Source organism: Nannospalax galili, unplaced genomic scaffold (genome assembly GCF_000622305.1).
Source record: "Nannospalax galili isolate Female #2095 unplaced genomic scaffold, S.galili_v1.0 scaffold87, whole genome shotgun sequence".
In the NCBI taxonomy this organism is placed as follows: Eukaryota; Metazoa; Chordata; class Mammalia; order Rodentia; family Spalacidae; genus Nannospalax; species Nannospalax galili.
The window spans coordinates 3,360,300-3,376,975 of record NW_008360320.1 but is presented as its reverse complement, the minus strand read 5'-3'; the positions used below and the strand labels follow the sequence as shown (position 1 = coordinate 3,376,975).

The following is a 16,676-nucleotide window of genomic DNA, read 5'->3' as shown; positions in this document are numbered from 1 at the left end:
TGAGACAGGGTCTTCCTGTAGCCCCAGCTGGCCTGGCTGTCAGCATGTAGACCAGACTGGCCTTGAACTCACAGAAATTCACCTGCCTCTACCTCCTAAGTGCTGGGATTAACGTCATGCACCACCACACCTGGCTTTAAAATCTTTTTAAAATTATTTAGTTAATAACCACATAATGAGAAGAAGCATTTCATTACAACAGTATTGACATATTCAGTAACAATTTCCAGAGCCAAGATGCATCTCTTTCAAAATTGGCTGTAAATTTTTAGGTTTACAGTTGAATTAATACAGATATACAATATTGTACTCAATATAAACCTTATAAGACATAAAATTGAATGAGGTTTTAATCTTTAAAAAAGATCTCCATTTCATTTTAAAATATACCGTTTCATAAAGAAAGACTCATTTTTCATGCACCTAACAGGTGTTTGCACGTGTCTCTATATAACTAACATGAAGCAAATTTTTATGCTTCTTCTTCAAATATAACTCATTTTTAATTTATTGATTTGTGTGTGTGTGTTTTATATAAAACATCCCAAACAATCTTACTCATCTATATACCCACATCCCAAGTGGCACCCTCCCATACCCCTCCTCTCCCATTGGAGCCTATATACTCTGTCACCCCTGTTACTGTCCACTATGTTGTCAGATATCTTTCCTTAAATATAGTTAATATTTAATTTTTATCCTCTGTAGGACTTCAAAAATTGTAATGGTGTAATGTCTTGACAAGTTACTGATAAACATGCCTCAGTTTCTTTGTGGTATTAGGAATATAGTAATGGTTTGATTTGTTCATTTGTTTAATGTATATTTGACAGCTTTTTATTGTATCGTTACTGTTAAGCATTTTAGAGATACAAGTTTACAGAATGAGCAGAAATTCTTGCTCTATAGGAACCTACTTTATGCTTAGCGGGTAGATGGACAATAAACAACCGAGATTTTTAGTGTATCAGATATAACTAAGTGGCGTAGAGGAAAATAGAGTGGTGTGCAAGGTCTGCTCTTCCGATGGGCATGTCTGTGGAAGGGATCTCTGTAGCTGAAGCTGAAGAATTGTAGAAGTAGAGGATTCAAATACTACCTGGAAACAGTAAAAACAGTGTGACTAGAGTAAAAGATGAGAGCAGAGGTCAGACATGCTGCAGAGACAGTGCAGATCTTATTTCTACACTGAATGATGGGGGATTTTTGTGGGAGTAGCATGATCTGATTTACCTTCTGAAAGGCATAAAGATGCTTTATAGGGAATAAGTCATAGTAGGATATTTCAGAAGCTGTTTCATTTAGCCATGGAAGCGATAAAAAATGATTAGAACCAAGGTATATATTTTATAGGAACTTTTTGCTGAATATTTATTAAAAATATTTCCTGCCATGATTATAATACTATTTGTTAAACATAAATTCATCTTTACTTCAATTTTAGAATTTTGTATTAATCAAGTTTGAAGTATAGAAGATACTTAAAATCTGTAATACAAATTTATTCCTGTGACTTGCATAATTTTTTCTTAATATGGTAGTGGTAACAAACACCTCAATTAATTTAGCAAAACAAGGGATCGATTCTCTTATAATTGAAATAGTAAAATTCTAGGTTATATACATGTATGTATATATTTGGTATTTAAGAATTCTTATAAAATTGTAATAACAAAGTCATGATATTGGTATAAGCCATAAATATTAAGGCACAACAATGGTAATGCTTCCTTTTATGTATAGCAGAAAAACTGATTTTAGCACAGGAAAACTATAATGTATTTTTGTAGTTATTAAGCAAGTAAGTTTTAAATAGAATTATGCACTGAGTTAATATTATGAATACAACTTATATTCCCTACTTTACATTTTCCAGGAACATCATTTACAGCGAGCTATTTCAGCACAGCAAGTATTTAGAGAAAAAAAAGAAAGCATGGTCATTCCAGTTCCTGAGGCAGAGAGCAACGTCAACTATTACAATCGCTTGTACAAAGGGGAGTTTAAACAGCCAAAACAGTTCATTCATATTCAGCGTAAGTTTGCTAATTCATTGTTTTCTGTTTGTAATTTTATCAATCACTGAAAATCTTTTCTATTGTTTAGAGATTTTTAAGCTTTCAACTTATATACTCTTAATAGAATGTTAAACATAAGAGGCTTAAATCTGTTCATACTTTCCATTTGAGCTTAGAAATCACTTTGAGTTTTAAAAATATTTGGACCCGTAATGTTTATACAGTTTAGGATTTTATATAACACAGTGTATTATACGGCTAAAAAGATGGTGGGTTATCATATTCAAGTAAGATTTATTTTCAAAAGGCCAATCACCATAATGTTCACAATTAGGTCTGTATCTTCAGAAAATTTTCAAAATTACATCCTGCACCTCTGCCTTCATTTAAGTTCCATAAAATTCTAATTCTGCTTCCTTACTACTTTTGTTTTCCTCCCTATGTTATTTCATAGTCACCACCTCTAACCTCAGTATTACTTAAATGATCTCATTCCAATATTTACCACCCGCTATCTCCCATCCTTACTCTCTTCTATTATCTTCCCTACAAAGTCTGCCTGTACGCTGATGGTCTTTCCAAATTGTCAATCTAATCAAATCATGTTCTTGATTAAAATACTACCATTCTTTATTGCTAAGATTCTGTACACAAATGTTAAAATAGAGATTCCAGGAATCTACTTTGAGCATCCCTGTTGAAGTACTTTCCTATCTGAATATCCTTGGGTTTTCAGACTGGCGGTGCATATTTTTATAGCACTGGGTCTATTGATAGTGCCAGACAAGTGCTGTGTTGGAACATTTGCACTCTAATGATGCCAGTTTTAATAAAATCCCCTAGATAATCCTGAAACATCATGAAACTTAAGATCGATTGTTTTTCATTGATTCTAAGCTGTCCATCTTTTTGTCTTTCACCTTTGAAGTGAGTTTTCACCTTAAATTGTTGTTGTCCAGGAGCGACACTTTGTTTCTCCAAAGAGAATTTACACATATTTCTGAAAGACATCAAGGAACACTGCCAATATAAGACTAATTGAAAGTACTTCAGTTATTTTGCTTATTTTGTTTCATTGTCTTGGTTTTGGTTCATACTGCTGTCTTTAATTTTGGTTTTTTTTTTTTTTTTTTAAGGTTTTTTTTTTTTTTTTTTTCTTTTTTTTTTCCCCCTTATCCTTTCACCTAAAGACAAGTGGAGAAATACAAAGTTCTTTACAGGACTGGTTTATTTATCTTACTCTAAAAGTGTAACTATTAGCTATTAAACATCTTAATATTAAAACTCAATGAAGCTTTTTTCTTATGGTACATATAGTAATACTGTATCTTGTAATTGATGGCAGTTTAGATTTGATAGAATTGAATAACAGAATGAATATATAACATCCTTTGTGATGTGGATTTTGCCATTCTCTTTAACCTTGTTTCCTAAGGCTCTTCTACCTCTGGGTCAAAGAGAATACTGAAAATTATCTACGTTTCCCTTATTTCACATTTTCTTGCATATGCTATTCAAGTATTCTTTCCCTTCCTATAGTCCACTTGTGAAGATTACTGTAACTTTTCTTATTCCATCTATCTTCTTTGCTTATCACAGAATCTTGGATTTGTACATTCCTTTATCAGAGGATTTGCTGCATGTTGCAGTTATTTGTAACTGTTCTTCCTTTTAGAAGGTGAGCCCTTTGGGAGCAGAAACGATATTTTCTCATATATGGAAGTGTTTGCTTCTAGATGCTAGTTGATTCATTGGTTTTAAATGATCTTAAAAATTAAGCCTTGTGGGAGTAGAACCATTTCTATTTTCCAGAGACTGTTTTTTTGTTTTGTTTTGTTTTCTTGCTGTGCTGGGGATAGAATAGACCTAGGCTATACCACTAAGCTAGAAACCCAGTCCTTTCTCTGAAGCATTCAAGAGAAATACATTTACAAATACTGTTTATGTTTGTGTTCTCTGTTCTTTGATTTTGCATAGTTTTAATTTATTGAATTTGCCTTTGCCTTTACTTTAGCAAGGAACGAGACAGATTTTCACAGTGGCAATTTTAAACATTTCTCCCAAGCCAAAGAGGATCAGTTGTTTTGTGTTTTAAAACCAGAGCTAAACACAAGGCTAGTTATAAAAACCTTTATAGGAAACCAAGAACCAAAAACTAAATGTAACTTACTTGGATTAGACCCATTGGCTGCAGTAAGTAATATTATGTTGATTTATTTATTTTTTATTTCATTTTATTATAAAAAGTAAAATAAGAAGGAAAATTATGTTGTCTATTTTTCTTTTAGCTTATCAACATGTAGTACATGTGGTATTATACATCATACATAGCATAGTAGTTATGCATTCTGCCATTTCCACTTATATTTCAAAAATTTTAATGTATTTAACCTGGCATTTTAAACACACATAGACACACACACACACACACTCACACACACTCACACACACACAATTTCCATCAAATTGATATTCCACAGTTTGCCCACTTGTAGGCCAGTTGTCTTTAAGGTTATATGTACTGAATTTCAAGTTCATGGTGGGTTTTTTGTTTGTTTTTGAAAGGACTGTCTTAAAATTTACACACAATTTCTTGCAAACTCACTAAGTGCAAGGAATTTTAGAAAATGTCACTGAATATTTCATTTCCTTAATAAGATTTAAGTATCCCCATTTATCTAACTAGGAAAAATAACATCACAATATTGTCACAGCAGGGTGTGACCTATCACATTGGTGGACATTTGCTAAAATCTTTTGTTTTGGGGTAGTGGAAAAATAAAGGATGTTGGGGATAGAACTTATTTAATTCTTGTACTTCCAGTTAATCATACATACTGTCGCAGTTGTGGCTATCCATTTCAAAATTTACTAGTAACTCTGTTGCCTATAGGAGAGAATTTTACCATGTTTATGTGATGTTAAGCCCTTATTTGTGCCTCTTCTACCATGTTTTGCTCCATGTTCTTCTACTGTAATGCCATCCTTATTGAACTAAATTAAAATTGAATATCCTTTTCCTCTTTTACATTCTAAGCCCATCAGGAAGAATTCCATCTCATTCGCTTTAGTGTTTTATTACCCAGTGTAGTCTTAAACCATAGTTGCAGTATACCTTGTTTTTCTGATTTCTCTAATCTTTAGTGCTTTATAGTAGTGGTGAACTCTTTGCAGCCTCATTGACTTACACATCATTTTCTTGCACTTTCTCTGCTTGCTTTAAGCTGCATCTTGCATCCAGGATTGCTTTAAGAGCATTTTCCTGATTCCTCTCAGGACAGTTCTTAGCACTGTTTATTTCAAAGTGCACATTGCTATGGCACTGGCTACCTTCAGTTGTGATCATTCACCTCTGCTGTCTTACTAGGCCATAAAACTCATTGAGATCTAGGATTTGTAAAGTCTAAATCCCATGACTTAGTGTACTGTCTAACATGTCATCATGTTTACAGTTAAATGTCTGCTGAGTGGATTAGTGAATGAATTAATGATTGAGATAAAAGCATATATACCGTGGCACTTTCTAGACAGGAATCTTGCAGGATTTAAAAATAACATACCAAAGAGCCGGGCATGGTGGCGCATGCCTTTAGTCCCAGCACTCTTGGGAGGCAGAGGCAGGCAGATCTGTGAGTTCAAGGCCAGCCTGGTCTACATAATGAGTTCCAGGCCAGCTGAGGCTACAGGGACCCTATCTCAAAAAGACCAAATGTGTGTGTGTGTGTGTGTGTGTGTGTGTGTGTGTGTGTGTGTATAGTACTGAGCTAAATAGAAAACTAAAGTTATTAACACTCAGTGAAATTAGGAGACTGCTATGTGGCATCCAAGTTAGAAATTAAAAGGTGAGTTCTCTTACTGCTTGACAATGTCATTTTAGGGTAAAAGAATTGGGAATAAGTTAGGTGTGGTGGCCCACACCTGTTATTCCACTACATGGAAGACAGAGGCAGACAGATTGTGAGTTCAAGGCCAACCTTGGCTACATAGAGGGCTCAAGGCTAGTTTGAAATCTACTGAAGGGTCCTGTCTCATAAAAACAAAAGCTGGGAATGTAACTCAGGGGTAGATCACTTTTCTAGGATGTACAAGGCCTTGGGAGTGATCCCAGCACTTCCCCATCCCCTTACCCCCTATAAAAACCATGTTGAGAGTGGAATGAGTCCCTTTTTGTTTATGTCCTTTTCAGTGTCAGTATGCTATCATCACCACATTGGTATTCTAGGAAACTTAATCACAGCACATTTGGGGTTTGTTTGTTTGTTTGTTTTGAGACAGGGTCTCCCTATAGCCCCAGCTAGTCTAAAACTCGCTATGGAGACCAGGCTACCCTCTGATTTTACAGAGAAATCTGCCTACTTCTGCCTCCTGAGTGCTGGGATTAAAGGTGTGCATGCACTACCATGCCGAACTTGGTTATTCCTTTTGGAGTTCAGCAATTTAATTAAATTCAGGAGCCCCTAAGGACAACTTTGTATACTTTCAGAAAGTTTCTTAATTTTCCCATTACTCCTTTTATTTAGTGGGAAAATATTTTAAATTGTCATACTTTATCAGAACATGAAGAAATTTGAGGTGTTTCATAACATTAACTTGTGTCTGCTTTTGCAATCAGTTAAATGGTTCTTGATTGAAAGACTTGATTTTTTTTATTTAAAGTGAGGGTTCACACCCACCCCCTTCACTGCATTTTACCTGCAAACATATCTGTAGATCACCTTAGGTCCTGAACTGAAAGAAAGTTCAGGAGAAAGAATAGGTAAAGTAGTTCCTTGTTGCTTATCAGGTGGGACACACTCAGCGGGAACTGAATTGTCTCATCTGCTCTTGAGATCCTAAAGCTAGAGAAAATACCTATGTGTGGACACTACTTTACACTTTACTTGAAGTAGATTCTTTCTAGTTTGATAAGTTGGTCATTTTCAAATCTGCCTTGATAAAAGGAAAACCTGACACCCAGTGCAAACGGTATACTCTTTGTGTTTTCAGCCAGCATGTATTACATATCACCCTAGTATTAGCATAGTTTGATTGGAAAGAGTTGGGAATGATCTAACCATGTTTTGATTGAAAAAGTTAGTAAAGATCCAGAGCAGTTGCTGAGCTTTGTTTTGTTTATACAGTAAAACTGTTTGGTGAAAGGGATGTATTTCAGGAGCACATTTTTTTGTAAAAATGTCACTGAGTATGTGTTAAGAAATCAAACTGAGAATGAATTTCATGACAAGACATCCCCCATTCAAATAATTAAGTACTAAAGAAACAGTACCACTAGTTAGAAGCAGATTGTATCAGATTTGTGGTGAACTCATTCCAGGTTCGGCTGGTTGAGGTGATTAGAAGGATCACCAGGATAGTGAGCAAGGACAGACACTGGCCCCAACCCCCTTTCTGATTAGATGGCTCTAAAAGTCTTCCCCTTAGAGTGTATAGAACTTCCCACCAGGTCCTGTACTTGGACAGAACTCTGAGTATGGCCCTGAGGTTGGAGACAGCTGCTAATTCAGGAAGGAGGGGGACCTCCACCCCAGAAGATACTACTCAGTAAGAGAACTTGGGGGGAAAAGCAAAATAATCACTTGGCAGAGTGAAAAAGTCTGCATTAAAGGAGAATGCATTCCCCTTTGACCTCTGCAATTTGTATGTCCAGTATTTTAAAAAGGAGAGAGATGGATTTACAGTGACCTAGAGTGAAATATGATACAACATTAAAGAAAAAAAAATCATGGTTAAAGCAATCAGAGAAAAAAGTAAAACCACGCTAGTCGTTAAATTGGATGCATTATAACATGTGTTTTAGGGATGTCGTAATATATAAAATACACAAAATCAGGACTGGCTATAAGATACCTGTTTGTTGGTATAGAAGCACTTAGAACCCTTCTGTGTGCCTTTCCAAAGAATATACTGTGAAGTAACCCAGTATACCTGGTTTTGCTAGGAGGAGTTACCAGAAAAAGACTTAAACATATTTACCTATCAAGTAGCATCTCTGGAAGATGTTCTAGTTATGACATGCTTCCTTGAGAGTTGACATCATTGGGCATCTTGTCTCCCTGTCTTACATAGAAACTAAGGGAAGTTTGGCATTATAATTACTGTGACATTATAATTTGTGGGTTGCCTACATATAAAAACATCCTCTGCCCTAAAATTTCCAGAAAATGCTTATTTCTTAAGTGAAATAGCTAACATTAACCGACCTTTATGTCTAGGTTCTGTTGTTGTTTTAAACTTTAAGAATACTAGACCAATTATTCCTCAGAGTATTCTTAGGGTACAAGCCTGAACCCTATCAGCCCCAACAAACTAGGTTCAGCCACCCATCCTCAATATGTCAATTAAAGGGACAAGTAATAGTGAAAAGTTTACTCAGTGTAGCCACATCAGGAAGAGCAGCAAGTAAGGGGGTCCTGTGACCTCCTAAGTTGTTTTCAGGGTGCTTAGGACATGAAGTTTAAATTTAAATAGAGGGCAAGAGGTATGCATAATTAAACATTCCTGCAGGGGGTGGTCTTGCCCATCATTGGACTCATCATCTTGGCTCTGGTCTCTCTTCCAAGGTGGTCCCATAAGTTGTCAGAACTGTGTGAAAATCCCTTCCTGAAAGACAAGTTCCTTTTCTAGCTAGCACCACTTTTCAGCCTTTTTCTACCTTGAGTGTGGGATTCTTGGGAAATTATAATCCCTTGGAATCCATTGTTTTCAATTGTCTGCTAACCAAAGTAAAGGTCACCATGAGTATTTCCTCCCTTGGCAGACAGAGCAGTTATGAAAGGAATGCTATAAGGCAGCTAATATTTTGACACCTGTTTTAGATCTAAGGTTACATAAAGAATCTAAGATGCAGTTAATAAGCAAGTAGAAGTCAGGATTTGAATCAAGATCATATGGCTCCACTGTGTGCCTGTTTCACCATGTCATACTGCCTCTCAGTTGTGATTCATCATTGTAAGTTCTAAATTCTGATGCACAGTGGACATTATTATTCAAAAGGGATTGTAGGGGCTAGAGAGATGACTCAGGGGCTAAAAATATGTACTACTCTTACAGAGGACCTGAATTCAGTTCCCAGCACCTGTATATCCAGTGGCTCACAATTTCCTGTAACTCCAACTCCTGAGGGAACCAACATCTCTGGCTTTTGTGGGCACCTGTACCCATGTGCACGCCCCTTCCCATACACATGTGCATATAATTAAAAACAAATCAAAAAATTATTCTATTACAAAAAACAATAGGGATTTTAGAAGAATCAACACTGGATGTAAAGAATTTTTTTGTCAGGTGGAGGGGATGGATAAATTTCAGGCTATAGAACAGGTTGCCTGTTATTAGAAAAGACTGATGTACATATAGCTCTTAGGACGTACTTTTCTTTGGCTTGATGGAGGACTAAACTTAATCTTCCATCCTTCAATATGAACCTTGGGCAGAGAAATAGTTCTTATTAATGGTTTAAGATTCTCCTTTGTTTCTTCAGTAGAAACTGAGAAAAGCAAGGTTGTTCGTTGAGAAACTGAATTTTGGGCTCTGATTATAATGAAAAGAAAATGTTAATTGCTTAGACTGGTGAGATGACTCAGCTTGCCACCAAGCTTGATGACCTGAGTTTGATCCCAGAATATACATCGTGGAAGGAGAGAGAATTGATCCCTAGGAATTGTCTTCTGACCTCTACATGTACATTTGGCATGCATGTACACACACAGTCAAGTCAGTCAGTCCATAAACAAAGGTGGAAAAAGTCTTTTAGATGTTAATTACTGAAGCAAACTGATACATTTCCTGAAGATGACCAATACAGTTTTCCCTTTTGTGATAAATATGCATTGTGTTGTGTACAATGAATATATGTGTGTATACTTGCAGCTTTTCTTTTTTCAACTACTGATAATGAAAATACATTTTTTTCAAACAAAATAACTTTACTAATTCTCAAAGCTTAAAAATGTTCTAGGAAATTAGTTTTATGTCCTTCTGTAATCAGCAGGAATCTATATCAAGGCCAGTACTTGAAGGTTTTTGTCTTAACCAGTTGTTTTAGACCTAGATTATTTGTGTAATTTTCTTTTTATTCTAGTATGATTTTGTATATTAGCAAGTATCTTGAAATTAATAATTTGCCTTAGTAAAAGATGAGTTTATATTTCAAGGAAAATGAAATTTTAGGCTTTTTAAGAAGTTAATAAAACATTTAACAATTACGCTGATACTTTATTAACTAAGGTCTATAGTTAACATTACAGTTTGTTCTTTGTTGTAGTTTCATGGATTTTGAAAAATGTGTAACATAATGGATCAACTATTGAAGTGTCCCTACAGAATAGTTTGACCTGCTGAGAACTTCACTAGATCATCACTCTGAATTTTGGCCACCTTGGATTTTTTTGGTGTCTTTTTAATTTCTCCTTTTCCAGAATGTCATATAGTTGGAATGTAGCGCATAATTGGAATACAGTGCATAGTCTTTTCAGTTGGCTTCTTTGACTTACCAATGTACATGAAGAGGTTCTTTATCAGTTTGTTGCTTCATAGCACACTTCTTTTATCATTGAGTAACATTCCATTGTACAAAGGCACATAACTTGTTTATGCCTTACTGAAAGATAATCTGTATGTGTATTATGTGTATTTTTAAAGTGTGTTCTTATATGCAATAAGTTGAGTCTTGTTTTTAACACTGACAATCTCTTTTAGTTGGTCTATTTAGACAGTTGGCATTCATAATAGTGGTTATTGAGATAATTGAATTAGTATCTACTATATCTATTACTGTTTTCTATTTTTGTCCTTGTTCTTCCAATTTTTTACTTTTTTTTTGTATTTTGTGGGTTTGTATGGTACTGAGGATTGAGGCCAGGGCCTTGAGTATGCTAGGTAGGCATTCTGTTACTGCGCTTCATTACATTCCCAGGCTCTTTTTGTGGTTTTAGCTGAGAATTTTATGATTCTATATTCTTTCCTTTCTTAGCATATTAATAGTATTTCATTTTTCACTGTTAAAAAAATTGGTTGCCCTTGAATTTGCATTGTGTTGGAATAATTAATCCAAGTTCAAACAACTTGCAAATAATGCTGTAACAGCTTCATAATAGGACAAGAACCTTAAAATAATTATTTCTAATTCTTTACTATTTGTCCCTTATATCATTGTTAACTCATTTTTATGTATAAACACATGCAGACTCATACACTCATGACAAGTACACTTTCTGAGAAATGTGTCGTTAGGCAGCTTCATTACTTATGAACATCATCTAGGTTTTTATATAAATGTAGGTGTTCGGTGTAGCCTCTTGATTATGTGATAAACATAAGATGTATAAAGGTGTACCATGGTGTGCTGTTTTACACTAGAATGTGGGGGGGGGTAGAAGAAGTACACTCTAAAGATAAAAAGTTTAGTATAATTGAGCATAGTGGCGTGTTTCAGTTATTCAAGTTTGAGGTAGGAGGATCATTTGCGTCTTGACATTCCAGACCATCCTGAGCAATCTAGTGAGACCCTGTCTCAAAAACATAAAACAAGCCGGGCATGAATCCCAGCACTCTGGAGGCAGAGGCAGGCGTATCTCTGTGAGTCCCAGGCCAGTTGGGGGTATAGGGAGAGCCTGTCTCAGAAAGACCGCCCCCCATACAGATTAGAGACGCCCGTGCGCCAACATCTCAGTGTTACTAGCAAAAACAATGAGTCTTTCTGTAAGAAACAGTATATTTTAAAATGAAATGGAGATCTTTTTCCAATTTTATGTCTTACAGGGATTATACTGAATTCAATATTGCATAACTATTTAATTCAACAGCAAACCTAAAATTTTATAGCCACTTTTGAAAGAGATGTATGTTTGCTCTGGAAACTGTTATTGAGTATGTTAAAGCGGTAATGAAATGCTTCTTCTAAAAAATAAAAAAATATATATATAATAAAAAAGACCCCCCCAAATAAACCATGAAACTATACTAACAAAGTATAATATAATGAAATAGTGAATACATAAACCAGTAACAGTCATTTATTATCAAATATTATATACTATACATATTTGCATGTGCTTTTTAATGTTACTAGCAACATAGTATGGTTTATACAAGTGAGTATGTGTCACACTAGAGTGTTAAAGCATCTGCAGCTTACTAAGTGATAGGAGTTTTTTTGGTTATAGGATCACTGTAGTCAATACCATACAATATATAGTAGTCCATGACATGCACATACACCATTGTGTAAGACATTACTGTGTGTGTGTGCTTATGTATAAGTGAAATACATGCACATATATATGATAAGTATGGATATATTGCACTCAAAATATTATCTGTTTGTTGCTATTTTAGATAATTAGGGATAGGAAAAATACAAATTATTGTTTTTCCTCCTCTTTCTCATTTTCTAGTGTTCTCGTGTTCTTCCTCTCTGTATGTACATCAGAGTTTTTGACCCATGTCATTTTCACCTCTCTGATAAACTTTTAAAATTTCACGTAAGTCAGGTCACAGAATTTCAGGGTAGAATATTTTATGTTGGTAGTCTTTTACTCCTAATAATTCAAATATTTCACTCTCTTCTCCTTGCCTGCATAATTTCTGAAGAAATTGGTTGCAATTCTTATCTTTGGTCCTCTGTAGGTAAGACATTTCCCCTTTCTGGCTTATTTTAAAAATTTTTTTCCTTTATATTTTTTGGGGGGTTATAGTTACTTATCCTATATGCACGCACGTGGCACAGGTTGTATATTGAGGTCAGAGGACAACTTGTGGGACATTACTGACTTTAAGTTTTTGCCTTTATACTTTTTTGTGTAATTTGAGCTTCTTGGATCTAGTTTGTTGTCTGACATCAATCTTTGGTGAATTCTTAGTTGCCTTGTTTCAGGTATTGCTGCTGTTCCTTTTCTTCTTCTTTGGTATTTGCTTTCATTTTACACAGAGTTCTTGAATATTCATTTCTGTAGGTTTTGCTACTTTGTTTTCCAGCCTTTTTTCTCTTTGTCTTTCAGTTTTGGAGTTTCTGTTACTATACCTTCAAGATCTGAGGTACTTATTTTATTCATGAATTTGTTATTGCTTTTGGGTTTTTGAATGTCACTCAGGCTGGCCTCAGACTTGGCAGCAGTCTCCCTGCCTGAGCCTCCTGGTGCTCAGACTACAGGTGGGAGTCACTGAGATTCTTTTTTTAACACTGTTCAGTCATGAACCAACCAAGAGCATTCTTCTTCATTTCTAGTCATTTTGATCTTTGCCATTTAAATTTTTTTTTTCTAGAATCCACCCCTATCTCTCTACTTACATTAACTGTCTTGCATGTTGGGCATTTTTTGTTGTTAAAGTCTTAAACATATTACAAGTTTTTTCTTACATTCCTGGTCAGAAAAGTATAGCACTCCTTTCAAATCCTAATTCTGGATCTGGTGCCTGTTTAATTTCTCTTTTGCTTTTTACTGTGCTTTGTAATTTTTTCTTTGAAAGTAGGCATGATGTATTGTATAAAATGAACTCCAGCAAAGACTTTAATGATATATGTATGTATCTCTGTGTTTTTGTGTGTATGGTGGTGTTCCTAGTCCAAAAGACATTTAGATCAGTCCTTTGGTAATGCTTTGGTGCTTCTCAGGGGTTTGCTTTGGTTTTGTCCTTTTTGTGGCACACTATGCATAATAGGACTAGAGTTGGTCCCTTGTCCTCACCACACCTATAGAAGACTTAAGAGCCACTGGAATTGGTTTTTTCCTGTTCCACCAAATCAGATATGTTTCTATAAAACACCAGTGGGTTAGGCTCTGGTGAAATAGCTGAAGTTCAGGGTTTGCTAAGAACCAAATGTTCTGGCATTTTTCAGAATGCTTTACCTTTTCTCTCTTCTGCCTCAAGCATAGAGGGATTCCTCTACCCTTACTCCAGTCTTCACTGTGAAAACTTGGCCAAATACCTGAAGGTGCGAAGGCATCTCAATGGCTGGAATGCCTACATGCTCTCTCAGACTTGTCCATAGTCTGCCTCTGGTATTCATTATACTTTAGGTTTGTCACGCACACCCTACCCTAATTGGTTCACATGCAGGCTTCTGCTCTAGTAAGTTGTGATTCACTGTATTTAACTGTCTCTCTAGTTTTGGGCAGCAGTGAGCCATAGCTTAACCTATTACCTTGTTAGTTGTTCACCTTTTCATATGTTGTTAAGAGGGAATGGCAAATTCTAAGTTTTGAAAACCAGAACCATGTATAATAGGGTTTTCAGTTTTTCTTTGATGATTTTTCGTTTTCAGTGTCAATGTTTTCAAAGTCTTTTATTGGGTATATATTCTTGAGGTTGGTATAACATAAACAACAGATTTCTTCTAATTAAAAATATTAGATTATTGTTGTTTGGAGGCTTTATCATTGTTGACACTGCTGTACTTGTTGCTTTACCTTTTTAATGCTTGCTAGAGATTTATAAGAGAAAAACTTGGGAAAATTCTTGTAGAAATTTTTGATGGTTTTTTAAAATATCTTCAGTAATTATAAAAAGTAGAGTTTATTCAATTTTGGAAAATACATTCTTAGCCAAGTATGGTCAATAATTTTGCAATTAATAGGTTGTAAAGAAGTTTTTACTGATGTTACACTTTTTTCCCTTCCCTTTTCATCCTTTTTCCCTTCTTTTTCTTTTTTCCTTCCCTTCCTTTCCCTTCTCTCTTCCCTCCTCTAGCCTCCCCTCCTCATGTTCTGCTTCTTCCTCTTCTTTCTCTTTCTTCCTCTTCTCCTAGATCTGTTATAACCTTGAATTTGAGATAATCTTGCTCTGCTTCCCCAGTTCTGGGATTATATACATATGCTACCACTCTTAGCCTTCTGTTTCTTTTGAAGAATTTTTATGTTATCTGAGGTGCTTTCAGAGATTGGTTTCTCAAATATTTTCTTTTATTAGCATATATGTACAGCTTATTTTTAAAAATAAATATTTCATTTAAAAAGTGTCACTTTCTCCGGGAGTCATCGTGTACAACTTTAATCCCAACACTCTGGAGGCAGAGGCAGGAGGATCTCTTGTGAGTTCATGGCCAGTCTGGTCTATATAGAAAGTTCTAGGCCAGCCAGTATTACATAGTGAGACCCTGCCTCAGAAAAAGATGGGGGTCATTTTCATTTTGAGCTTCAATAAAGGCAAGAATGATTTGAGTAGATTTATATATGGTTTTGTTTGTTTTGAAACAAGGTCTTGCTCTATAACTCTGGCAAGGTTGAACTCACTACATAGCCCAGGGTAGCTTCAGACTTGCTATCATTCTGCCTCTGCCTCCTAGGTGCTGGGATTACAGATGTGCACCACTATACTTGGCCCGGTTTATTTATTTGTATCTGTGTAGGCTCAGTACAAAGAGAATAAAACTTCCATTCACATTCAGCCAAGAGTTTCACTTTATAGTAGCCAGTAATTATTTGGCTATTCTTTCTAGAGATATTTCTGTATCTATTGAATTTTTAGGCATTGATGATACTAATGTAGGAATTCTTGGCTACAGGGTTAATATTAGGAGTGCACCATATCTGAAGGATCTAGACCTAGCTAGGTTGTTTTAAAGAGAACATTGCTGGTCCTAGGGAATAAAATCATAGTTGGTGAGTGAGCCCTTAACTGCAAACTCACCTTTTCTTCCTGAGGCACCAAACTACCTTGTATTACAAATAGCTGTGTTACCTTATCAGATAGTTAGAGGGGGAAATATTTTTCATCTTTTTTATTGCTTTCTATGGCTCTCTTCTTATATTAGTAATACTTAGTATGAAATTTAAAAGAAATTGAAATATTTATGAAATTTCTAATTTTGGAATGATAAAATGTAATCTTTGAACTATATTTGAGATCTACATGCTAACATTAGCTTGGGTTTATAATAGAATATGGATTTTGGGCTGGAGAGATGGCTCAGTGGTTAAGAACACTGGTTGTTCTTGCAGAAGACCCAGCACCCACATGGTAGCTAACAACCCTCCGTAACTCCAGTTCCAAGGGATCCGACAGCCTCTTCTGTCCTCCATGGGCATTGCATGACATGGGTGCACTTAACTACATGCAGGCAATAACACTCATACACATGAAATAAAAATAATAAAATATTTTTTAAAAACAGAATATGGATTTGATATTGAAAGATGTGCCTAAACACACTTTCTGAGACCTTTTTATTTTGACATAGTTTAAATAAAAAAATTTGGCATAATTTCCAATTCATGGAAAAGTTACCAGAATAGTATAAAGAATTCTGTATATCCTTCTCCATGAATCACTAAATGTAAATGGTTAACAGATTTGCTTTTTCTCTCTAGTTTTTACGTACTCTCCTAGTATTCTCTTACCTCCCCCATGCAATTTTCATTCTGAACCCTTTTAAATAAATTGTATATTTACTTACAAATACCTCAGTGTATGTTTACTAAGAGAAAATATATTTTCTCATTTGGGACACAGCATGGTTATCAAAATCAGTAAATTATCTTTAGCATAATACAATTAGCTAATCTATGGACCTCATACATAATTTAATAACTGTCCCAATAATAACCTTTATAGCAAAACATGGCTCCTCAGTCTGTTCTTAAGTCTTTTGTGCTTTATACCAGTAGTGTGCTTAATTATTTTATAGAAAATGCCTTAATTTAGATTTATCAGTTCTGACAT

General features: G+C 35.2%; 1 protein-coding gene across 2 annotated transcripts in view; it reads left to right on the top strand.

The window, feature by feature from the left end:
• Epc2 (enhancer of polycomb homolog 2) overlaps positions 1–16,676 on the top strand; it is a 134,708-nt gene that overhangs the window by 50,966 nt on the left and 67,066 nt on the right. For both annotated transcript variants that reach the window (XM_008825169.2, XM_008825168.2), the window contains exon 2: positions 1,877–2,036. In XM_008825169.2, the coding sequence (XP_008823391.1) occupies positions 1,877–2,036 (160 nt within the window). The remainder of the gene's footprint in view (positions 1–1,876; positions 2,037–16,676) is intronic.